At 45.2% G+C, this 25075-nt stretch overlaps 1 protein-coding gene across 3 annotated transcripts in view; it reads right to left on the reverse strand.

Annotated features, from left to right (window-relative positions):
• Positions 1-4701: 4701 nt before the first annotated feature.
• Positions 4702-25075, reverse strand: part of LTF (lactotransferrin) — a 47788-nt gene continuing 27414 nt past the window's right edge. For all 3 annotated transcript variants that reach the window (XM_067754119.1, XM_067754118.1, XM_067754117.1), the window contains 11 exons: positions 22089-22267; positions 21459-21633; positions 20347-20501; positions 19144-19234; positions 16955-17002; positions 15864-16019; positions 13995-14136; positions 10045-10112; positions 7829-8013; positions 6524-6713; positions 4702-4909 (listed from right to left, as the gene is read on the reverse strand). In XM_067754119.1, the coding sequence (XP_067610220.1) occupies positions 4869-4909; positions 6524-6713; positions 7829-8013; positions 10045-10112; positions 13995-14136; positions 15864-16019; positions 16955-17002; positions 19144-19234; positions 20347-20501; positions 21459-21633; positions 22089-22267 (1430 nt within the window). In that variant the 3' untranslated portion in view covers positions 4702-4868. The remainder of the gene's footprint in view (positions 4910-6523; positions 6714-7828; positions 8014-10044; positions 10113-13994; positions 14137-15863; positions 16020-16954; positions 17003-19143; positions 19235-20346; positions 20502-21458; positions 21634-22088; positions 22268-25075) is intronic.

Consider the following 25075-nt stretch of genomic DNA (forward strand, 5'->3'; position numbering starts at 1 on the left):
TATATGAAATTCGAACTTCAGTGTCGAATTTCAGAAACTTTATTTTCAATAAAATAAAGTTTTTTTGGAACACGACCACACTCATTTATATATGTATTGCCAGTGGTTGCTTTTGCACTGCAATGGCCGAGTCCAGTGGTTTTGACAGAGGTGGTCTGTGGCATTCTCATGGCTTCCCACTGCTGCTTGGTGCATTGTAAATTACAGCCAGTTATAATTCAATAGCATTTCAAGTACCAGACTGTGTTGTTGTGATACAATAAGACATATACCTCCGGTCTTCAGCCCTGACTGATGGGGTGATAGGAGTGTCCTTTGTTATTCATAATAAACCCTCCACCTGAGTTTCAGTCAGACCTGAGTGTATGCTGATGAGGTGACTCTTGGTGCTTCCCTAGATAGCTTCAGGATGGGAGCTGGTTCCCAGAACCAACCTTGTGATGAGAGGATTGGAACTTTCAGCTCTGCTTCCTGAGTTCCAGAGATGGGAGAGTGGCTGGATAATCACCAATGGTCAATGACTTAGTCAATTGTGTCTATGTTACGAAACTTCCATACAAACCCTAAACTACAGGATTCAGAGAGCTTCTTGGTTAGTGAACACATTCATGTACTGGAAGAGTTGCACACCCTGACTCCACGGGGACAGAAGCTCCTATGCTCTAGACCCTTCCAGACCCTTAGCCTATGTACCTCTTCATCCGGCTATTCTTTTTCTATCTTTTATACAATCCTTTAATATAAATAGGTAACAATAAGTAAAGTGTTTCCCTGGGTTCTGTGAGCCATTATAGCAAATTATCAAAACTGAGGAGGGGGTCGTGGGATTCCCCAGTTTACAGCCAAGTTGGACAAAAGTACAGGTAACCTGGGAACCCACTACTTGTGATTAGTGTCTGAAGAAAGAGGGCAGTCTTGTGGGCCTGAGCCCGTAACCTTGTGGGTCTGTGTTAACTCCAAGTGGTTAGTGTCAGAATTGAACTGACTTGCAGGAAACCCAGTTGGTGTCCACAGAGAATTAGAGAATTGTTTGGTGTAGAAAACCCACACCTATTTGGTGTCATAAGTGTTGTGAGTAGATAGACATAGAGAACAGATTTGTGGTTGCCAAGGCGGAGGGGAATGGGAGAGGGATGAATTGGGAGTTTGGGATTAGCAGATACAAACTATTATCTATGGAATGGATAAACAACAAGGTGCTACTGTATAGCACAGGGAACTATATTCAGTATCCTGTGATAAACCATAATGGAAAAGAATATGAAAAAGAATATCTAAATAACTGAATCACTTTGCTGTACAGCAGAAATTAACACATTGTAAATCAATGCTACTTCAATATAAAAAATATAAGTGTTGTAAGTAGAGAGAACAGTTTATCTTTATACACATAGAGCCAAACCACCTTTTTTTAAATTTTTATTACCAGTGCATATTCAACATGTTAAAACAAGCAAAGAAGAGAAAAGTGAATTTTGAATGTCACACTAACAAGACACTATGGATTGTGGATTATTTTGTTATCAAATTAGATGCCAAAGCACTGTATTTATTATGCAATGAAACTATAGTTGTGCTAAAAGAATACAACATGTGTTGACATTTCCAGACAAAGCATTCATTGCACTATTCCAAACTCATAGGGGAAAAATGGTCAGGAAAATTACAAATTTTAAAGTGAAATATCTCATCACAACAGAATTTCTTCAAGGGACTTCCCTGGAGGTCCGGTGGTTAGGACTTGGCACTTTCACTGCCGTGGGCCAGGGTTCAATCTTTGGTGGGGGAACTGAGATCCCACAAGTTGTGTGGCACGGCAAAAAAAAAAAAAAAAAAATCTTCAAAATAAAAAAAGAAATGAGGCTGCAAGCAAAGTAACTTTCTAAATAGCTCATTTGTTAGCCAAGCAAGAAAAGCCATTTACCTATGTTGAGTTAATGAACTCATGTTTGATTGCAGCTGTAAACAAATGTGCCCAGAGAAAATTAACTTAAGACTTTAGCCTTTCACTGACAACTCCTGCTTAAAGAGCTGAAAACATTGGGAACAAGAAATAAGACAAATGATTTGAGTGGCTTTCCTTGGCTTTTGATGAATAAACAGATGTTACAGATGCTGTTAACTATTGTCTATTTGAGGAATCATTGGTGAGTTTGAAGTGAGTAAAGAATTAGCCTCCAGGAATAGTCCACATGGGATAACTACAGGCAAGAATATTTTCCAGAAAATTGAGGAAACACTAATTTAGTACAATCTGAAGTGGAATCTGCTGAAATGTATTACAATTGATGGTTGTTAAAATCTGTGTTGGGCAGAAAAAAAGTTTAGAGTGGGGACCGCGCAGAATACAAGCTTTCCTTGAAGACTGTAAGGAACTTGAGGTCTGAGGAAGTAAAAGCAGGGACACCAAACACAGCCCCACACTCAATTCAGTGTCAGGGTGAAAGAATGCGGGACCAAAGACCCCCCTCATTGATGCTACGGCCGCCTGACTTGCTTTGGGCGATGAAATGATGGAAATGATATGGCCTCTCCTAGAAGGAAGCTTTAAGAGTTTTTTTGTGTTGCCTCCATCTCTATTTCCCGCTCTGTCTACAGGCCAGTGTGCCCCAGGCAGGGGCTGCTGGTTCAGCCTGGGTCTCAGAATAAAGAGATGAACAACAGAGCCACTGATGACCCATGACAGGTATGAACGTGAGACAGAAACAAACCTTTGTTGTGTAAGACATTGACATAACTTAGCATGAGTTAATGGATACAGCGATGTTAGATTTCGCAATTTTTATTTCAGCCAGAAAAGGGGATTTCATGGGCCTTTAATTTCACCTAAGTATCTTATTTATACAAGAAGGTTTATACGGTTCAAATATGATGTTTTATCTTGCTGGTATTATGACTAATATGGCTACACCATCAAATGTTGCTCCCACAGTAAACTTCTAGTTTACTAGTGAGGCTGGACTACATATCTGGGCCATAATTCAAAGTAGCAAAAAAGGGAGTTTTCATTCTAGGATTATGGGACCGTAATTAATGTCCTTCCTGACAGATTTCAGAGGCTTCTGCAGGCAGCAGCAGAACTGCCTATCTCATTTTTTTTTTAACATCTTTATTGGAGTATAACTGCTTTACAGTGTTGTGTTAGTTTCTGCTGTATAACAAAGTTAATCAGCTATACGTATACATATATCCCCATAACCCCTCCCTCTTGCATCCTCTAGGTGGTCACAGAGCACTGAGGTGATCTCCCTGTGCTATGCCTGCCTATCTCATTGATACTGGTCAATGCTGGCCATTCTTGTCTGCTCTCTGCCTTTGAAAGGGAAGATTCACCCTGGTTGACGCAGGTTTGCCTGTTGAGTCCAATGAGCCATTGGAAATACTAAAAACAGGAAAATGATCCTTTCTCAGGGAACAGTTACTAATCTAAGGTAGGACCCCAATGGGCCCTGTTTACTGGTGGGGAGAGTCTGTGCATTAGCAGCTAAAACCCAGCCATTTGGTTCTCTCTTAATTCCCTTCCCTGGCATCAAGATAGTGGGTCAGAATTGAAACTCTGGAGAAGAAAACTATGGGGAACACTTAAAGGACAAAGCATGGACCTTCAAAAAGGCAGAAAAAGGAAGGAGCAGCAGCATGGAACCTGAGGAAACAGAACTTCAAGGAGCACATGTCCACAGGATCAGACATAGTAAGGGGCTCAGGGAAAAGAGATGTGAACCCTACTAAGCTTGGCCATTTGGGAAGCTGGGGCTGTCCTATTCCAGAACTGCTTCAAGGGAGTGAACAGGTTAGAATCAAACTACAGTGGGGTGAAGAGAGAATGACCCAAACACCCACCTGACTTGCTGAAGTGAGGGCAGCCCTCTCTGACCACGCTTTAAAGAGCCTGGCTGAGAAAAGTGGGAATAAACTGGTGACCAGAGGTTAACCGGAGGTTGAGGGCCAATAAGGCCAAGGGATAGATGTACAGTTGTCCCCTGTACCTCGGTATTTGCAGGGATTGGTTCCAGGACACCCCGTGGATGCCAAAATCCAAGGATGCTCAAGTCCCTTATATAAAATTGTGTAGTATTTGCATACAACCTATGCATGTCCTCCCATATATTTTAAATCATCTCTGGACTACTTATAATACCTAATACAATGTAAATTGCAAATTCAAGTTTTGCTGTCTGGAACTTTCTGTAATTTGTTTTCAAATATCTTCAATCCTCAGTTGGTTGAATTCAAGGATGTGTAACCCATGGACATGGAGGGCCCACTGTGTTCCACATTTTCCTATGTCTATATTTGTACATTTACTATACCTGATGCTATTTACTTAAAATAGCAAATACTCATAAATCTTCTTGATACCCGGCTTCTTCCACTAATCCCTTGATTCCTACTCTCTATTCCTTCCCGCGCCTTAGAAACACACACACACACATGCACATACACACTCAAACACACACACACACACACACACACACACACACACACAACTATATGAGGGACCAACAGGTGCCCTTGAGGAAAAGAGTTGCTTGGCCCGACCTTAGACTCCAGACCATCAGGCGCTAAGCCCGAAACTGCCGGAAAGAGTGGGAGTGGGAAGTGGGAATACAGGGAAGGAAAGGTTCCACTGGGCAGGTGTTTGGTCAGACACATGATTCCAGTATGAAATTCTAGAAAAGATGAATGGCACTTTATAGGAAATGAAAATCAACAGCATTTCTAATTTTATTTCTTGTTAAGATGGTAGCAGGGATCTGTGAAAACTGATGGGCTTGGCAAAATCCGCCCTCAGGAAGGGAGAGGAAGGGAGAAGAAGGATCACGGCTGGAAGCAGGGAGGGGCCCCCGGGGAGGCGGGGCAGCTTCTCTTCAGGTTTGACCTCTCAGGAAGGCGCAGGCTTCCAGAAACGCTGTGGGACACAGCAAAGCAGGAGATTCAGAAACTGATTCCTTTTTTTTTTTTGAATCAATACATCAATCAAAGAGGACACTAAAACAGACTTTCCTCTGCCCTCCTACCACTGTAGGTCAAGGCTTGCCATCCCCACATTTCCCCACTGTCCGTCCTGCGAAGAGCTACAGGGCCCAAGGGAGCACACAAAAGCTCTGGTCCTTATCAAGCTGCGAGATTCGCTGTTCTGGCCTGAGTGACACAGCTGCCACCCACTTGTCTCCAGGTAAATCAGCGGTCACACTCTCAAGTTCACAAGGTATTGATGGTCCTCGAATTTGTTCTGGAATGTGAGCAACTGATCATCTTCATGCAAATCTGCTTGCAGTGATATCCACCTACTCATTCACTCATTCATCCATGAATCCCTCCTGAGCACAGGCTTTGTGTGAGCCTCTGTGTTAAGTGCTGAGGATTCAACACAGACAGATAAGCCCTGCCCTCAAGGGGTGTACCATCTGTGCAATCCTGAGCGGGCTGCTCACGAGAGTAGACCTGCAGCGCAATTTCTAAGCGTAGCCCTAGATCCACCTGCATCACAATTCCCTGAGATGTCCGTGGAAATAGCAGGGTTTCCTTGGCACTCTTGACATTTGGGGCTGGGGAATTCTTTGTTGTGAAGGCTGTTCTGTGTGTGCTCTGTTTAGTAGCATCCCTGCTTCTACCCACAGATGCCAGCAGCACCCCCTATATCATGAGAATTAAAAATACCTCCTGGCATTGCCAAATGCCCCAGGGGCAAAATGATCCCCGGTTGAGAACCACTGATATAGAGATTCTCAGCCCTTCCCCAACCCCTGGACCACCACACAACACCCACCGATGCCTCCAACTCCCCTGGTGAGGGACCGGGAATAGGAACCCAGACGACATCAGTGCACAGAGGAGGCAAAACTTGCTGAAACTCGAGAATCCTTGCCTGGAGGCTCACAACACTCTGCTAAATGCTTTTAAAGGGTTAAATTATTGTCAATACATTTTCCGGGCTAAAATGTTTTTTGAGAATTTGTATTCTCTATGGTTAGTACTTACGGTAACTGCCTAGAAAGCAGAATTTGTCATTTGTCAATATATATGTAAATATACGTATACCTTTGTGTGTATGTATATACATACATACATATATTTACAATCGCTATCAGCATTATAAAAAGTTAGCATATTACTAAGGGTTTATTTTATTCTCTAGCTCTTTCACCTCATCAATGAGAGTGTAATTTCCCAAAGTATAGAGACATTGTATTGCCTTAACGTTTTTTTTGTTTGTTTGTTTTTTTGTGGTACGTGGGCCTCTCGCCGTTGAGGCCTCTCCCGTTGCGGAGCACAGGCTCCGGACGCGCAGGCCCATGGCCACGGCTCATGGGCCCAGCAGCTCCGCGGCACGTGGGATCCTCCCGGACCGGGGCACGAACCCGTATCCCCTGCATTGGCAGGTGGACTCTCAACCACTGCGCCACCAGGGAAGCCCTGCCTTAACGTTCTTATACCCGCTTCATCCCTAGAATGTTTGGCCCTCCAACCTTGACCTTCACCCGCGGTGGTTTCCCAGTGATGCTACCTATGTTCCACTTACGGGAGGTTGAGCATTTTTTCAGGTTAGCAATGGCTGTGACATACTCTGGTCCCAAATATTTTTCATATGTTGTTTTGCCTCCAAGTTTGGCCAGACACTCAGTGTTGTCATTGAACAGAAGGTTTTTGGTCTCAGACTGGAATAAGCAAAACCTCTCCGGGCAGTGTTTTCCATTTTTCCCAAACTGAGCCTGTGTCAAAAGGGCAGACAGTAAGAGAGCAGCGGAGGAAAACAGGAGAGGTTATGGATTCGGGGAGGCCAAGGGCATTTCTTCGGCACAGGATCAGCCACAGGAAAACCATGGGGCAAAAGGAGCTAAGTTCTGGAATCACTCCACTGTCCTGGCTAAGTCTTCCCCTGCCCCATGGCCCCCTGCTCCACACCCCAGCCCAGTGCCCAGGCCCCTCACCACTTCTGATCTCACCTCCCGCCATCTTGCCTTTCTTTTTAATCTGTGGCCTCTCCCCTTAGAACTTCTTCTGTGTGACTGGGTGACAGCTGAGGATTTTGAGATCCACCCTCAAAGTAATCACCTCTAGCATTCTAATAGGCCAGCTCTCCCAGAGAGGCAGACTGCATTGGAAATCCTCTCTGCCACGGACCCAGTCATTGCCTTGGGCAGGTCACTTAGCCTCCCTTGGGCCTGGTTCCTCCTCCATGCCCAGGCCTCCCATGGAGGTGAGCTGCAAGAACCAACCACCTGCATGGCAGCAGACCTCTTACCAGCACCCGTGAGTGTGCACAGTGGGGGCTCCATAAATGCTAGTTATTGTGCCAATTTTTACATTCTAGGGCCAATTTCTTTAACGCACATCTAGAAACATGCCATTTTAATACAGAGCTAGATGTCCTAATAGAGAATCCCAGACTTCAAGGAAATTATAGGATTTCCTTCAAACCACTTCACGTAGATAGACTTAAATCTATACAAGTTCTGGGTTTGTTGTTTTTAGAGATTACAAATGCAGGGGCTCTGTCTAGAACATCCCCAGTCGGCCCGGGCTCTGGAAACATCAGCAGAGTAAATCACTCTCTACCTGGCTATGGGAGGAAGGCTCAGTCGCCTCCCTCATTTGCCTGAAGAACAACAGGAGACTCAAGGAGAGAAAGCATCTCCCAGCCAGACCGTGAGCGCACGTCCAGGGCCATGAGACTCAGGGCAGCCCCCCAGCGTGGAGCAAATACTCTCATCACCAGCTTCAAGCAGAGGGATGGGACAGAAAGGCTGGGGATGGGTGGATTCCCTGAGCTCTGTGATTGCCCCACCTAACAGGAGCCCCTGCAGGAGGCCCTGGTGACCCATACCTGTTGGCGGAGCAGCACCTCTTCCACGTGTGCTGCCTTATCGCTCCGAGATACCACGGCATGATTTGGGGCCACAGCCAGGTAGCAGCTCTCAGCCTCTGTCACAGGCTTCCTGGTGCCATCGAGACACAGCAACTCAAAGTCCTCCCGATTCAATTTCCTAGCCGTGGCCACAGTGTTCTCTCCTGGAGATATAAAGAAGGCAGCATCAGCCACGGCTGCCACTCTGAGGCAAAGCATCCTTTCCGGGTGGCTGTGACCATCCACCGGCCTCTTGAAACGCACACACTGGGGTTGCAGTGATGTGAAGGAGAGCAAATAAAGCTCCACAAGATACACAAACTTCAAACATATCAAGCATCAGTGCTATATCCTCACGATGGAGTATTACTCAGCAATAAAAAGGAGTCAAGTTCTGACACACGCTACGACGTGGATGAACCTTGAAAACATTACGCTAAGTAAAAGACGCCAGTCACAAAAGATCACATATCGTAGGATTCCATTTATGTGAAATGTCCTGAATACGCAAATCTATGGAGGCAGAAAGTGAATTGGTGGTTGCCAGCTCTGGGGGAGTGGGGAAGGGACTGGTAATAGGTGTGGGGTTTCTTCAAGGGGGTTTGTGAAAGTTCTAGAATTGGATTCTGTTGGCAGCTGCACAACTTTGAATGTGCTGGAGATCACTGAATCCCACTGAATCTACACTCTGAATGGGTGGATTTTGAAGTATGTAAATTGTATCTCCACAAAGCCGTTACATTTCTTTAAAAGAAAACCCTCCATGTATGCCAGATTCTCCAGTGAGTTCCAGAAAAAGAAGTGTTGGTTTGTGTTCAAGAAGAAATTGTTGGGACTTCCCTGGTGGTCCAGTGGGTAAGACTACCAGCTCCCAAGGCAGGGAGGGGGTCCGGGTTCGATCCCTGGTCGGGGAGCTAGATCCTGCATGCTGCAACGAAGATCCCGTGTGCCGCGACTAAGAACTGGCTCAGCCAAATAAATAAATAAGTATTTTTTAAATAAAAAGAAGAAGAAATTGTTTCCTTTCGTATTCCAATGCTCTTAGTGTAACCAGAGGAAGGACAGGAACATCTATGGGTTTATCAAATATGCTTTCAGTCAATTCCGATAAAATACAGTTGTGAAATCCCAGAGAAGCTTAAAACTAAATTTGACACCCATCTGATCCCTGAAGATCACTTAGATTCACGGTTCCTGAATTCGAAATGAATTCGAAATGTAACTGTACACAGTTATACCTGTGTGTGTGCAAATGTAGCTTTCGTGGTCAGGTGGCTGCTTCTCTCCTTTTGCCCTGTCCCCTCAAGAAAAGACTTCCTGCATTCTCTTAGCTTTGTCCATTCAATACTGAGATCACCCCAGATTTACATGTCTGGCCTCGATTGCTCTCCCCAGGGACTTGGAGGAGTGGCTCTGGCTGTGGCTGTCACTGAAGGGAAGAGGCAGAAAGTGGAAGCAGCCCCTTTGAGGGGGGAAGTGGCAAGTGCTCTGCGGCGGGGTGGAGGGCTAAGTGCAGCGGGTAGGGAGAGAGGTGCAGTTTGGAAAGCAGCACACTGCTGGGAGTCTTAAACTTGGTAATTAGTATTTTCACCAGAGGTCAGAAGAGAGAGTGACTTATTCCTCTATTGGCTGAGGGATTTTACCTTCTATCATCTGCATCTGCCTATGATTTTGTCCTCATTAACTCCCCAAGGAGTTTCCACACTGAGGGCTCACATGGGCTGAATGAAGGCTCCTACTTCCTTGTTTAAAAGGGGAAATTTAACCTGCATATGTCCAAATTTTTTTTTCATGTATCATCCACGTTCAGTTTCCAATAGGCTGAGACAGGAAGATGGTGTGCTTCTGTGGCTGACTAGACAAAGCCAGGGAGATAGTTGCCCCTGAGTATGGCTGGTGTGTGTGTGTGTGTGTGTGTGTGTGTGTGTGTGTGTGTGTGTGTGTGTGTGTGTGTGTGTGTGTGTGTGTGTGTGTGTGTGTGAGAGAGAGAGAGAGAGAGAGGAAATTTGGTTTCAAAATCAATGTGACACCTATAGATGTTACTATGTTGCATACTGTGGTAAAGTATTTTAGAATTAATTTGATCCAAGTCTGGAAAAGGTTATAATATTTCCCAATTGCAAATTTGAACAGTAATCTGTGTCGTGATGGCAAAGATTCTTCTTTGAAGGGGAAAGGGAAACATCTTTACCTACCGTTAGTATTCTCCAAGACAGTGGCATCTTTCACAAATGCAACATCCCCAGCGTCCTCAGCCAGGCACCTAAAATGTTTCAGAGAATAAAAACATTGCCAGGGCTTCCCTGGTGGCGCAGTGATTCAGAATCTGCCTGCCAATGCAGGGGACACGGGTTCGAGCCCTGGTCTGGGAAGATCCCACGTGCCGCGGAGCAACTAAGCCCGTGTGCCACAACTACTGAGCCTGCACGCCTAAAGCCCGTGCTCTGCAGCAAGAGAAGCCACCGCAATGAGAAGCCCGCGCACTGCAACAAAGACCCAACACAGCCAAAAAAAAACATTGCCAGAGAAGAAAAACTACTAGAGTTTTCATAAGTATTCATAATACACATTCCAAAAACTGAAACATGGAACTAAACATAGAAAACATAGAGACAAATATTTCCAGGAACTTAGAGTTTAAAATGGTAGGTTGAAGATATATGGGTACCTTCCCTCCTTCTAAAATTCCAATAAAATGACATGAATGAGATTTTTTTTTAAGCCATAAATCTATGAGCCAGAGGAAGGCAAGAGGGAAAGAGAGAAGATAATAATGACAACGTTTGGAGGTAGAGAACAAATGGGTGAGCAGTAATTGACCCAAAAGAGCAAAGAAAGCTGTGACATAAGTTGGAAGTGGGGGGCGCCCAGGAGAAAGCTGATGTGCATGGCAGAACTCCAGAAAGACTCAACAGTTAGAAGTACTAGGCACCACTGAAAGTAGCTGAGAACAGCAGCACTAGATACAGCCTATATACATGAAGGGTAAATATATATATGCCCAATCCGATGAATTAAAAGAAGACTCACTAAAGAAATATCATTGTGAAGTTTCAGAACACTGGAGGGAGATTTAAAAATAATTTTTAGAACTATTTTATTTTTTTAAATCAAAAACTTTTCACAAAAATAGTTTTCAAAGCATTTTACATTGGATGAAACACAAAACTCATTTTTTCCTAAAGAGTATTTTTCATTCATAGGTAAATCTCTGTAAATTTGGAGAGAAATATAAAACATATGTGTCTGATTTATTTACTCTTCACAAAATATTCTTTGTGTAGACCTGTTTGTCTAAGACACTTCATGAGCCTTCTACAGCTTCTCTCTCAGAATTAGGAAGCCAAAAATAAATTGTTGAAAACTCAAAAAACAAAATTCTTTTCAAGAAGAAAAAATGTCATATACAAAGAATCAGGGATCAAAAAATGGTACCAGATTTCTCAACAGAAACTCTAGCTTTAGAAGACAATGGATTAATGCTTTTAAATTTCTGTATTTGCTCGATTTTCTGTCTATGTTACATTCTGCATAATTTTTTCACATATTTTCCACATTGCTACTTCTCTTTTTAGCTATGTTTAATCTGTTAAACTGGTCAATTATATAGCAAACTTCAATTGCTGTCATTTTTTTCCTTTCTAGAAGTTCTATTTATTCCTTTTTAAAACTACTAACCTGTTTATTCTGTTTTTTGCTTCTGGCAACTTTTCCCGTGTGTTTGTTTCACATTGCTACAATTACTTTTTACTGTGTCCTGCTCATTGTTACTGATAGAGTATTTCTGAGCAGTCTTTGAGGCTTAAACTGAAGATGCTGTCTTCCAGACAGATTCTTAAAGGGACTGCTAGTCTGGGACCACTTTTTAAAAAATTATGAGTTGAGAATTTCTGGACCATCCTAGGGGACACAAGTTGGAGCTGCAAATCCATGCAAGAGCTGGCCCATGGTTTCAATTTTTCAGGGATGGCATGTATTTTCCACCCTGTTTTCCTCAGCATCCAGGCAACCTGAAGCCTCCTAGGAGTGGGGTGGAAGTTACTTCTGGTTCACTCCTACCTTAAAGGTGTATGTAACCTCTGAGTTCAAGTTTGTCAGAATAGCTACTGTCAGGACAAAGGGTCTCCACCTAGGTCTCTGAATTCCTATTCCCCTTAGATTTTAGTCTAATAATCCCTTGTTACTTTGTCAGTTATTCAATGCTCTTAAGAACACAGGTGTGTGTGTGTGTGTGTGTGTGTGTGTGTGTACTTAACCCAACATTTTTGCTTGTTTGTAGTGGGACAGTTGGTCAAAACAGTTAATGCTCCCATTTCCCAGATATGGAAATCATGTCAAAATTCCTAGGGAAATTGTTTTCCAGCCTGTACTTAGTTATCCAGCCAAACTATAAATCACTTCAAGAGTAGACTAAAGATGTCTTTAGACACGTAAATACTCAAAAAACAGAACTCCTATTCACCCTTTCTCAAGAACATGTGTTCTATTGCAACAAAACCAAGAAAACTAAAGATGTGGGATCCAGGAAACAGGTCATTTAAGAGGAAGTAAGACAATGAAAAATCCCAGAATGATGCTTAAGGGGAATCCCCAGACCACAGATATGTAGGGGGCCTCGAGAGGACCAATCCAGACTGGGGAGGAGGGTGGAGATCTTCAGGTGCAACATTCGCAGGTAAATGATGAATCTGGGACAGCATCCAGTCTGTTTGTGCATGAATTGCTAGATTTATGCTACTAGTAGAAGGTATGGGGATGAATGAGTGATTTTTTAAAAGAAGTACAGAAAATTAAGCAAATTTTAAAAAGACACCTATCAACTCCAGAGTAAACAAAAACTCTGTTCAATAAGGGAAATATAATTTTATTATGTCATATATTTAATATGAGACTAATATTTACATATTCATAATAAAGTAAGCACTAAATATGTCATACTCTTGTTGGATACTAAAAGGAGGTGAAGTTTGTGGTTACGGGTGGAAGAAACACAGGAGCAGTATGAGAGGCTAGATCTTCTTTCATAATGGAAAGTCAGCAGAAAATAGCTGACATTTAAAAATCAAGAACCAGCAATATATAAGGATGTTAGTTAGAAACACAGAGATAAATATGGCTCTGGTTCCACTTTCAATTTGAGCAAAAGACAAAGCATTTCCTTCTAGTATAAGTAGGAATACTAAAGTGTAGGTGTTTCCAGTGAAATAATACCTTACCATAGGTTTGAAAAAGAAAACCACATGGTTTTTTATCAGACATGTTGTCTATTCAATATTTCTGAGTAGAATCACATCACAACTCTTCCATTTGCAAAACTTTAGCCCCTTAAAGATATTTTTGTACATTCACGAAATTTTTTTTTATAAGTCACTCAGAGTATAGCAAAAGCTACTTTTATATCATGCCATCACTGGAGAGAAGGCTACTGAATTTACATTAAAAAATTCAAAGACCAGTTTGGGCAGTCATTCTCAGATACATGATGCCACCTGGTGGTGAAATATATTCTTGGAGAATACAGAAAAACGGATGGGGGAGAACCCTGCCCTTCAAACCCCTAATTGTACCACTGAGAAGTAACATCTAGATTATAAAATGAAGACTGTGGAAAGATACTGTGATTTATTAAGTGTTTATAATTGGTGAATTCTAAAAACTTATTTTTTGGTTTATTTTTCACTAGTGGAGAATAACACTGCGCTATTTTGCCATTTCTAAGGCCAAAATCAAAGAGAAAAGTAAAACGTGAAACATAACAATGACCTAGGCTGGGGTAGAGGGTAGTGCCTGTGAGAAAGAGAATTCTTCCCCATAAACTGAATTGCAGAAAGGACTGATACCACAACCTCTCCCCATTTGATGCTGAGGATGAGGACATCGAGGCCCACTGAGGTTGACCTTGGCTCCAGGCCACAAGGGGGAGACCAGCAGAGCTGAGGTCAGACAGCCCCGGGGCCAGTCCCCACTCTTGGGGTGGTGGGTGCGATGGGAGGAGCACTCCCCAGCCCGCCCATCAGCTGATCCCCAGGCTGCCCCTTGGCTCTGCTGTGATGGGCCACATTGGGCCCCTTAGAAATGCAGTGCCAAGATGCTGGAGGATGAGAAACAAGGCCCCGTCCTGGTGAAGCCTGCCCACGGCACTCACCTGAAAGCCCCGGTGTAGCCATAGTACCTCTCCTTACTGTTGGGCACACACTTGTCCATGTTCCGGTCATCGCCAACACACAGTGCACAGAGCCTGGATTTCGGGTCAGCCCCAGGGGCACAGCTTTGATCAAAGAATTCATCTGCAGAGAAGAAGCACGGGGAGTCAGCTCTTCCTACCTGAGTCAAGATAAGCGGTCTTTACCTAACAGGTGATGTGGCTTGGTTTCCATTCATCATATTGACCAAGGCAGATAGAACACAGTCATTATAACACACAGTAACATGTTACCACCAACCCGGGCCCCACCAAGGTTCAGAAAAACTTGAGACTGTAGGTACTTGAGACAGGAAACCTGACTGGGGCTGGGGAAGAGACTGTGTAATTGTACAAAGGGTCCCATCATCACAGCCTCGAGCTAGGGACTCAACTTGATGAACCTGATGGCCATCTCAGCAGAAGCTGCAAAACGTCCACTCCAGGATCTGATTTCCCCTTTTCCTCAGTAATAGGAACCCTGTTTTTTACCTGGGCACCTGGTCCCTTAGAACAGAGACAAGCCTTACTCTGTGGCTAGTAAGCCACATGGCTAAGTATCGCCAGTGAAATATGAGCAGGAGTGTTGGGTGCCAGTGTCCTGACATCCTTAAAAGACAGTTGGCACATGTGTTTTGCCCCTTCTCCTTCCCTTCCTTCATTCTGCACATGGAATGCAGAAGTGGGGACTGGACCCCCAGATGTGACATGGGCCATGAGCGACCTTGAGCACGGAAGCCACATATGTTTCAGAATAGCCAGATGTTTGAAACCTGGGCCCTTGACACCATGTAGTCGTCCTGCCAGCTCTGGACAATCCACCGCTGGACTCCACCCACGTGGGAGAGAAATAAACTTCTATTCACTTCTACTGGGGGTTTTCTGTCCTTGCAGCTGAACCTAATACAAACCAACCCACCATGTGATTTAACCCACAGTAAGGAGTTAACATGGATTAATACAGATTAAAAAGAGAGGAAATAAAGGTGACAAGAAAGCCCTGCCCTGACAAGCAAGTAGCACCCATTACCCAACTCGTGCAGCCCCTGCCACTGGAAGAGCCATGCCACGTGCCAAGCTCGGCCTAGGGCTGGGAGTGTCCCACTGTGGTCCCGGCAGCTTGCCCACAACCTGGAGGCTGCCGTGGGGTCATAGAGGGCGACACCAGTGTGCACTGCTAGTGAGGAACAGAGCCACACGAGAGCCCGCCAAGCCAGGATCACAAAACCATTCAAAATGCAGCAGGGCCCCACTTGAGCAGACGCCTGCCCGGGAGGTGAGCCGTGACAAGAATGTGGCACACAGCTCCACGTCACCAGGCCCACGGCAGGTGGGGCATGGCTCACATGTGGGGTGTGAGCACGGCGCGCAGCCAGGAGGCGAGGCTGAGCCAAAAGCCTGGAGGTCTTACACAGTTTCCTCTACAGCATGGAGTAAGACGTCAGTTCTGTTTAGTAACAGAAGTCATCTTTCATGAGGAAGGCAGATGGCTTTTCCCAAATTGAGAAGCCAGTGCCTGGGAGGAATTTAGATCCGGAGCTCCAGGAAGCAAAAAGTGACTTTTGTACTTCTCAGGACCTGCATCCATTCTTAGGGTGCAGAGAAACAGACCGATCCTCCAGTTTTGCGCCTTCGTGTGGGGTGGAGGGGGTGTGGGAAGTGCTGTGTGGAGAAGCTGCAGAAGGAAGCCGCAGGGGGATCTTGCTTACACCAGAAAAGGCCTGTAAGCCACGGTCAGCCTGCAAGTCCCCACACCTCCCCTCCCTGAGTTCTACAGAGGACCCCAGCCTGCCCCTGAGGATGGCCGACCCACGACTCCCTCGGGACTCCTACCAAATTTGCAGGAGCCTGTCCGGTTGGCGATCAGGCCCATGGGGATGTTCCAGCCTGCGGTCCTGTCCACGGCAGTGTGGCAGGACTTCTTGCCTCTCAGAGAATTCCATGTGAGCTCAGCATTTGCCTTCTTGACAACTGCCACGGCAAGATACCCTTGGACAAGAGAAGAGCAAGTCTTAGCCTCTCAGGGCCCGGTCCATGGACTCTGTTGCAGCTGTGTGCAACCCAAGCCAACGAAGGTCAAGAAGCATCACCAGGCAATGATTCCCCCGGATGACTGGCCACTGTCCAATAGACCAACAAAGTTTAAGCTGCTGCTCTATGTTAAGATGAGACTGATCTGGGTTATGAAATGAAATAGTAAGCTGATCCTTGAAGTCCTTGACCAGTCATATACTGCCCCTGAGTTATAAACCGGCAGTTCATTCTATTGTAGACGTGGGCTATTAAAGCCACGAACACTGACCAAGAAGCATGACCCCAAGAGTGCGTAGATCGCCAACTGCAACATGCAATATACCAACTGCATCAGGCCAGAGCATGATGGCTGCCGGAATAAGTGCTGTGTGGATGCAGGGGGTGTGTCCCTAAGGACCTCCCTGTGCTGAGAGAGGGTCAATGGGGTGCAGTCCTCCTCCTGAGAGCACGCACCGGGCAGACTCCGCTGCCGGCAAGTGCAGAGCTCTGCCGAAGTTGAGGAAGCACCAGCTCTGGCAGGCAGGTGGGCTGGTGCACAGGGCAAGGGATTTAGCACAAGGGACCTAGTTCCAGGCCAGGATCTGCCACAGTATTATCAACGACTGTGAATGACATCCAGGACACTGTTTCCGCGTCCATATGAGATGGGGGTGTGACACCCCACCTTCACCGTGGTCAGGACAAAATGAGGAACTCTTATATTTCTCTGCCATGTATGAAGGTCCGTAAAAACATAATTATAGTTACTCATCTGTGAATGATTTGCATCTGCAAAAGAACTTACAGCTTCCATGGCTGCATCTCTGTGAGGTTTTTTTAAGTTCCCACCACCTCCTCCTCCAGATACAAAAACTTACCCTTGACTCTGAAAGTGATCGATTCCAACTCACCTTCCGTTGGTCTGTGCACACAATCTAAGCTGTTGCTTTTGGAGGATTCTGAAGAATAAAGACAAGCAAAAGGTCATTAAACACATGTTTTATTGTGATCATATATTTTTCAAAGGTACACACATATCAAAGAACATATACTGGCATGGTTTTGTGTATATGTGTTTTTAATACAAATAAATGGCATTGTATTATAGACTTCACTAAGTTTCCTCCTTTTTTTATTTTCAACCCAATACTGTGTTTTTAAGCTCTTTTTTTTTTTTTTTTTGGCCGTGCCATGTGGCTTGCAGGATCTTAGTTCCCCGACCAGGGATCGAACCTGGGCCCTGACAGTAAAAACACCGAGTCCTAACCCCACTGGACCGCCAGGGAATGCCCTAATTGAAGTATAGATGATTTACAGTGTTGTGCTAGTCTCTGCTGTACAGCAAAGTGACTCAGTTATACACATACACATTTTTTTAAATATTCTTTTCCATTATCATTTGTCCCAGGAGACTGGATCTAGTTCCCTGTGCTATACAGTAGGGCCTTGTTGTTTATCCATCCTATATATAATAGTTTACATCTACCAACCCCAAACTCCCAGTCCCTCCCTCTCCCTCTCCCTCTCCCTCTCCCCCTTGGCAACCACATGTTTGATCTCTATGTCTGTGAGTCTGTTTTGTAGGTAGGTTTATTTGTGCCATATTTTAGATTCCACATATAAGTGATATCATATGGTATTTGTCCCAATACTGTGTTTTTAAGTTCAAACCGCCTTACTGTCTGTAACTTATTGAGCTGAGTTAGGGCTCCTAAGTTCACTGCTTCCAATATTGTCACTGACATCTTCATACACGTCTGGGGATGTACCCAGGGGTGGAACTGCTGAAACTAACGTCTGGACAGTTCAATCACCACATAAACCAATCAACTATCTTTTTTGTTTAAGCCACTTGGCAATGGGATTGTGTCATTTGCAACCAAAGTACTCCTACCTAATCCTCGCCCGTTGGAGGTGAGGGGCACCTTGTCTCACCTGCCTGACCTCCTCTAGTTCCCTCTGGAGAGGCTAAGGATAAAGTAGCATTTCTTATGTCCCTTCAGCATGGGGAGATCCACGCTTTCGGACTCAGTAACTGGCTTCTCCATAGGAAAAAGTCGCATCACTCCTGTTTCATGGGATGGATAATGTGAATCTGTAGGTGTTGTTTTATTGGAAAAGTATATTTAATTGGTTTATAACATTATTTAAGTTTCACGCATACAGCATTATATTTTGACTTCTATATACCTACCAAAAGTTTAGTTTCCATCCATCACCTATAGCTGACGCCCTTTACCCCTTTCCCTCTCCCCCCACTCCCCCTTTCCCTCTGGTATCCACTACTCTATTCCCTGAATCCGTGTGTTTGTTTTTGTTTGATTTGGTTTGGTTTGTTCCCTTTTTTTTTTTAATATTCCACATAGGAGTGAAATCAGAAGGTATTTGTCTTTGCAGAATCAAGTCCAAAGAGACTGTCCCAGCAGTTCCATGCAGCAGAAATGCATACACGTGCTCACCAAACGACACAGACACAGACGCTCATACCAACGCTATCCACAGCAGCCAACTGGAAATTACCCAAATGCTCATCCACAGTAGAATAAATAACTGCAGTGGAGTCACAAAATAGAACACTACAAAACGAGGTATAACGCTGAGCAAAAGACATTTTTAAAAGCACATGCTGTGCAACTCCTTTTACATAGAGTTCAAAAACGGGCAGAACTGATCTGTGCCATTTGAAGTCAGGAGTCATTACCCTTGCTGGAGTAAGGGGGCTGGTGACAGGAGGACACAAGGAGACTTGTGGAACCTGCTGTGTCCTGCTCTGGGCCCTAGCGCTTGGGGATGTACCACTGTGTGAAATGTCCTTGAGTTGTACACTTGTGTGCACTTTTCTGCATATATATTATACTTTACTAAAATCTTTTTAAAAATTAAAAAGAGGAAACCAATCTGGGCTTTGTCAGTTCTCACTACAATAGGCTGTGTGGGTAACAGGGCCCCTTTCATCTATTCTTTCCCCTGATTCTCCTGTTTGAACGTATCTGTCCATTTTAATGTCTCCACTTGGACCCACAGAGTGGGGTTACTCCTCTCTATACCCCACCCCCGAAGCCCTGAGGGAATAAACCAGAGAGGACTCTTCTCCACTTACTTTGGTTCTCTGCCAGGACAGGCACCAAACCACACTTGCCCGCAGTGTAGATATATCCTCCATCTAAGCTCAGGGCATCAGCTTCTCCTTTCTGCCAAGACAAAGCATATCTCCAGCACCACAGTGAGGCTGTTTCCTGTCCCGCCTGCCTTTACAGCTCTAAGAGAATGGCTGTCAGGTGCCCCAGTAAAGCAGCAAGGTTTGAACTGAGGACCCCAAGGAAACACCATGTGCACTATTAATTCTCTACCAGACCTACATGCCTTTCATGCTGTCGCTTCCATTGGAAAGACCGGGTACAGGTAGCCCGGTCCTCTGAACAAAATCCCTTTCTGCACTTGGAGTACTGTTGGGATGCCCTCCTGGACCAGCCTCCCTCACTGAGGAGACAGATGGGAAGAGCTGGTCTTGTCTAGTCTCTGCTCATTAGCACTACACTCAAAGTGCTACACAGAAGCTATTCAACAGGTGGGCAGAAACAATTAAATTCACTCACCATCAGAATGAACGAGCCCACGCTCCAGAATTGGAACATGGATTCATCAAGATTGTAAAACTCCCTCTTTGACTAAGTAATAATTTTTTTACAACATTATTAAAGCTAATAGGAGATGTGGATAAAGATTTCTATTCAAGGCTGCACAGCACAGGGTTATTGTTAACAACAAAATAAGGAGACAAAGAAGAATAGGGTCATGACTAAACTGTGCCACACCATATAAAAGATATCGTGAAATCACTTTTTAAAGTGTTTTCAAAGAATATGTCACGTGAGAAAATGGCCATGATACACTGTTAAGTGAAAAGGACTCAAACTACGTAACTGGAACGACCCAGTACTGTTCCGAGCCTAAACTGAGATGAACCGAGAAATCCTGGAGTGGGAAGTTAGCAAAACTCTAACTGTGGTATCTCTGCATGAGGTCCCAGTGTTTTGTTTGTTTTTACATCACATCTTTCTATATTTTCCAAATTACCTGCATTCATCGCAACTCGTTCTTAAAATCAGATTGGAAAGCCCACAGTAAACAGATTGCAGACGGAAAGCTGTGTCTGTTCCCACACTGCGCAGGAGCGAGCAGACCCCGCCCCCGGGGCCGTAGCGCTTCTAAGATCCGCCTCACTTCAGACCAGATGCCCGTGACCTCGGTCTCGGGCGCTGCCCCGCCCGCACCGCCCGCAGGCCCGCCGCCGGCCACCTACCAGCACCAGGGCGATGCAGTCCTCGGTGGTGGTGGCCGTGGCGCAGGACACGTTCTGGTTGCTCTGGAGGCTCCACTGCCGGCACTTGCGCTCCTCCTCTTGTCCCACCGCGCACCACACGACCCGCGCGCGCCGCGCCTCCACCTCCGCTGCAGCTGCCCGAGGACATGGCGGTCGGCAGGTGCCCTGAGCCCAGCGAGGGACACCCAGGCCCGCCGACCTCCCTGGAGCGCCGGCTCCACTCAGAGCCCCCTTCCTGCCCCGACGCTCACTGGGCGGGAGCTACTTCCTCCAGAGAAGTGGAATCAGACACCTGCGCCTCTTCCCTTGCACGTGCTCCTCTCCCCCCTCCACTCTCAGCTCCCCAAACCCTTCTTCAGGCATAGCCCTCCTTGTGTCTCATTTCTCTTCCTTTGGAGGCTTCCCCGGCTTCTAATCCACCCTTCAAGCTTTAGTGTAATGAAAGAGATACCGAGATATTGCCTAATATCTCTGTCCTACTGGATAAAAGCTCCAGGACACAGAAACAGTGGCAGCCCCAAGAGATGGCCTAGGGGACCTTAAGCCCTGTCCTGACTTCCCCTAAGGCAGGCAGTCACCACCACTGACAACAGCGCAGCTTCCCAGTTCACCCAGACTCCATCTGAAGCCTCCAGTGGAGAAGGAGCCATGGCTGAGCTGGCCCAATGTGGTATCCCAGCCAAGTTCAGGGCCCAGGCACTGGGCCGTGTCCCACCAGGCCTCTGGATTTATCCCAGGAGGGGCCCTGGCTCTCTTGGTTCATGTTCATACTTCTCACTTCCTGGGAGGCAAACTGACTGTTTCGTCAGGGCTGGGGAGCCTGACGCACACAGGGACCTGTGGCAGTATTATCAGGAGGCGACACATTCCTTTGGAGACACTTTTCACCTGACTTGGTGCACAGAGGATGCTCACACTCACATCAAACCTACCATGGTGAAGACCTCTAGTGGCTTGGAGATGGCCAAGTGACCACTACAGAGCAGGGCCAAGCTGCCCATGGGGTGGGGGTGAGGTGCTCCCCGAAGGCCTCACCCATGGCTCACCACCCACACCAGCCTGCCCTTGGGGCCTGCCTGGCCCTCACTCACTTTCCCTCAGGCCCTGCAATGCGGTGAGGTAGCGGAAGCCCAGGTACAGCCCAGAATCTATCTTTGAGGGGATCCTCAAAAACCCAAGGGCAGAGTCTTTGAACAGCAGGTCCTTCTGCCCAGGAGGAGAGCCAAAGAGCTGGAACCCCTGTAGAGCGCTTTTTCCAAACTTCTCCTAATTAAGGGAAAAGAGAATTATGATGTCAGTGGTAAATAGGAAACAAAAACACGATGTTGAAAAAGAACATCTGGAACTTAGGGATGACTCTGAGAGGAGGAACCTTGGTTGACTTCCTCCCATAGAGGGACTCCAGCCATCCCTGTGACATAGCTCAGTTATGGCTTCATCTTTAAAAAGTTGCTGGGTTCCAAGCACCTTAGAGTCCTGAGAATATTGCATTGTCCTCCCCCTGCTTCTACTCCAGCCCATGAGACACCACCAGTCCGTAATGCTAGAAGGGGCTTCGTTGTTCCTGCTGTGTGGAGTATGGCCTAGAGACAGGCAAGCCGCTGCATCTGTGCAGTGGGGCTACAGAGGACTTCTACAGTGGCAGGTAGTTAGGGAAAGAAGGAAGGAAACCCCCCCACCACCAAATCCAAGCAGGTTAGGGGTACTCTGGGTGGGGATACCTGTGCCTTGAGGAGAAGGTTCCAGATCAAGTCCTCCTTGCCATCCACACTTCGGGCCACAACAGCATGAGAAGGGATCTGGGCTAGGTGGCACTCCTTGAATGCATCCACTGGCTTCCGAGTATTGTTTGGGCAGAGCAGCTCATACTGGTCCCTGTCAACCTTCGCTGGCAGGTTCTCTAGGGAAAGAGGGAGGTGGAGGGGAGGCCAGATGAGGCAACCCCAGACAGTAGCCGTGAGCTGTAGTCCCCCTTCCCCCATAGAATTTGAGCTGGAGGAGACATCTTACACAGTTGACAAAACTGGGCGTCAGAAAGGCAGTGGATTGCTCCAGAATGTCCAGAAAGGTAAAGACAGTGCCCAGAAAGCCTTAGGGGCAAAGCCCACGTTCCTCTGATTGCATCATACAGGCCCTGGGGTTGCTGCAACTCCTGCCTGGCAAGTCAAGGAGGCTGAACCAGACCCATCTGTTTCCCCGGCAACTCCACCTAGAAAAGGGTCACATGACGGAGACAAGCCCAGGGGGCCAGCCAGGGGCTGCTGCCTTACCCACATCTCCAGCAAGAATAAAAACAAGAAAAATTTTAAAGCAAGAAATACAGTTGAGCCACTTCTCAACACTTGGGTGTATCAAAAGAAAAGATTATTTTTATGAGTGAGTTCATCCCAATTTGGAACTGTTCATCTATATCACATGTAAACTGCTTCAGAATACATAAAGTGACGGAAACTGACCCAAGTTGTTTTATGAGCTTAGTATAATCTTGATCTCAAAATCAGAGAAAGAAGTACAGGAGGGAATAATTACAGACCTATTTTACTTATGAACATAAACACAAAAATCTAAAATAATTGGCGAACTCAATATAACAGAGTATTTTAAAACTAATAGATCAGGATTAAGGTTTATCAGTTTATTCCATTCACAAAAGAATGGCTGAATGTCAAAGAAGCTAAAGTAATTCATGACAAGAATGGGTTAAAGGAAAACCATGAGATCATCTTAATCCTAGTAGGTGCAGCAAAAGCATTTGTATGTTCAACATCTATATGTGCTTTTTTTTAGTTTTGGAAAACAAGTAACATAGAGAACTTGGCAAAGGTATTAAACTTGATAAATGCCACATATCAAAATATCTACAGCAAAATCATTCTAAAAGAAGAAAATTTAAACAGTCACTTCAAAATCAGGAACAAGGCAAAGCTGTCATGTTGCCAACACAGTATCAGACGACCTGGATTTCACAATTTACTAAAGAAATAAGAGATGTAAGCACTGGGAAAAAGACAAACTCTAATTTTTTAAAGATGAGGTACTCACCTACATAGAAAAGCCAATGAAACCAAGAAAAAACTAATAAAACTAACAAGAGAGTCCAGCAAGGCAACACTACAAAAATCAAGTGTTACTCTCATTAGCAATAATAAAACAGAAACTAATACAGAATATGATACTATAATAGCAACTAAAACCATTGAATAGCTGGTAATTAGCCTCATTAAACAACGCAGGAAGGAGTTCCCTGGGGGCCTAGGGGTTAGGACTCGGTGCTTTCACTGCCGTGGCCTGGGTTCAATCCCTGGTTGGAGAACTGAGATCCTGCAGCCGTGCTGCGCAGCCAAAATAAAACAAAAACAAACAATGCAGGAGACCAAGAGAAAAACGTTAAGTTCTGTAAGTTCTATTAAGGGACATAAAAAGAGGTGTGATCAAAAGGGAGAGATTGGGCTTCCCTGGTGGCGCAGTGGTTGGGAATCCGCCTGCCAATGCAGGGGACACGGGTTCGATCCCTGGTCCGGGAAGAGCCCATATGCCGCAGAGCAACTAAGCCCATGTGCCATAACTACTGAGCCTGTGCTCTAGAGCCCGTGAACCACAACTACTGAAGCCAGCGAGCCACAACTACTGAAGCCCACGCGCCTAGAGCCCGTGCTCCGCAACAAGCGAAGCCAGCACAAGGAGGAACCTGTGCGCAGCACGAAGACCCAATGCAGCCAAAAATAAATAAATAAATTTATTTTTAAAAAAAAAGAAGGGAGAGATTTATCATGGTCAGGGATTGGACAGTTTGACATAAATATGTCAATTTTTCATGAATCAATTTAAATTCAATACAATTCTACTTAAAGTATGATGTTTTTAGAAATTCAACAAAATAATTCTAAAATTTTAGTTAGAAAATAAATAGCAAAGTGTTGGGGGAAGGCGCTTGCGTGCACGCTCTCTCTCCCCAGACCCCCACAAGCTATTAAGAACCATTACAAGCCAGAGTAATAAATGCAGAAAAATACAAATAGACCAATGAAACAAAATAGCTCAGAAACTGATCCATGATTATAAACAAGCTTGATGTATAGGAGGCTCCACATATCAGTAGGAAAAGGGTGGAATTTTTTATAGTCGTTACTGTAAGGAAAATGATCTCACTCTAAAGGGGGGAAATGCTGAAGCTAAATCCATACCTGATTTCCTAGGTAGAGTACGTATGAACAAACAAGTGTGTGTTAGGGAGGGGAGTCTATAAATCTTATTGTAGAAAATATTTATGATCTGGAGGGAAGAGGGCATCTTTAAAAGTCCCCAAAACACAAACCAGCAGGGCAAAAGTGACCAATTTGACCTTATCAATATCAAGGGCTTCTGTTCAACAAAGGTGCTACTGACAGATTTTTTGACTGAGAAAAGACGTTCCTAAAGTCTAGAACCAACAATGGCTGGATATCTAGAGAGAAGGAATGCCTAGCCTTGAATCAAAATCATGAAGAAACAGACATGAAAATCAAGAGGAAAATAGTCAGAGATCATAAAAGAAGAAAGGGAAGCCCAAACTACTAGCAAATATATTGAGATGATCAAACTCACTAGACGTCAGAGAAATGCAAAATAAACCAACAATGACACATCTATTGCTTTACAACCATAGATAATAAAATGTGATGTGTGTGGACTTCCCTGGTGGCGCAGCGGGTAAGAACCCGCTTACCAG

The sequence above is a fragment of the Pseudorca crassidens genome, chromosome 10, assembly GCF_039906515.1.
Source record: "Pseudorca crassidens isolate mPseCra1 chromosome 10, mPseCra1.hap1, whole genome shotgun sequence".
Lineage (NCBI taxonomy): Eukaryota > Metazoa > Chordata > Mammalia > Artiodactyla > Delphinidae > Pseudorca > Pseudorca crassidens.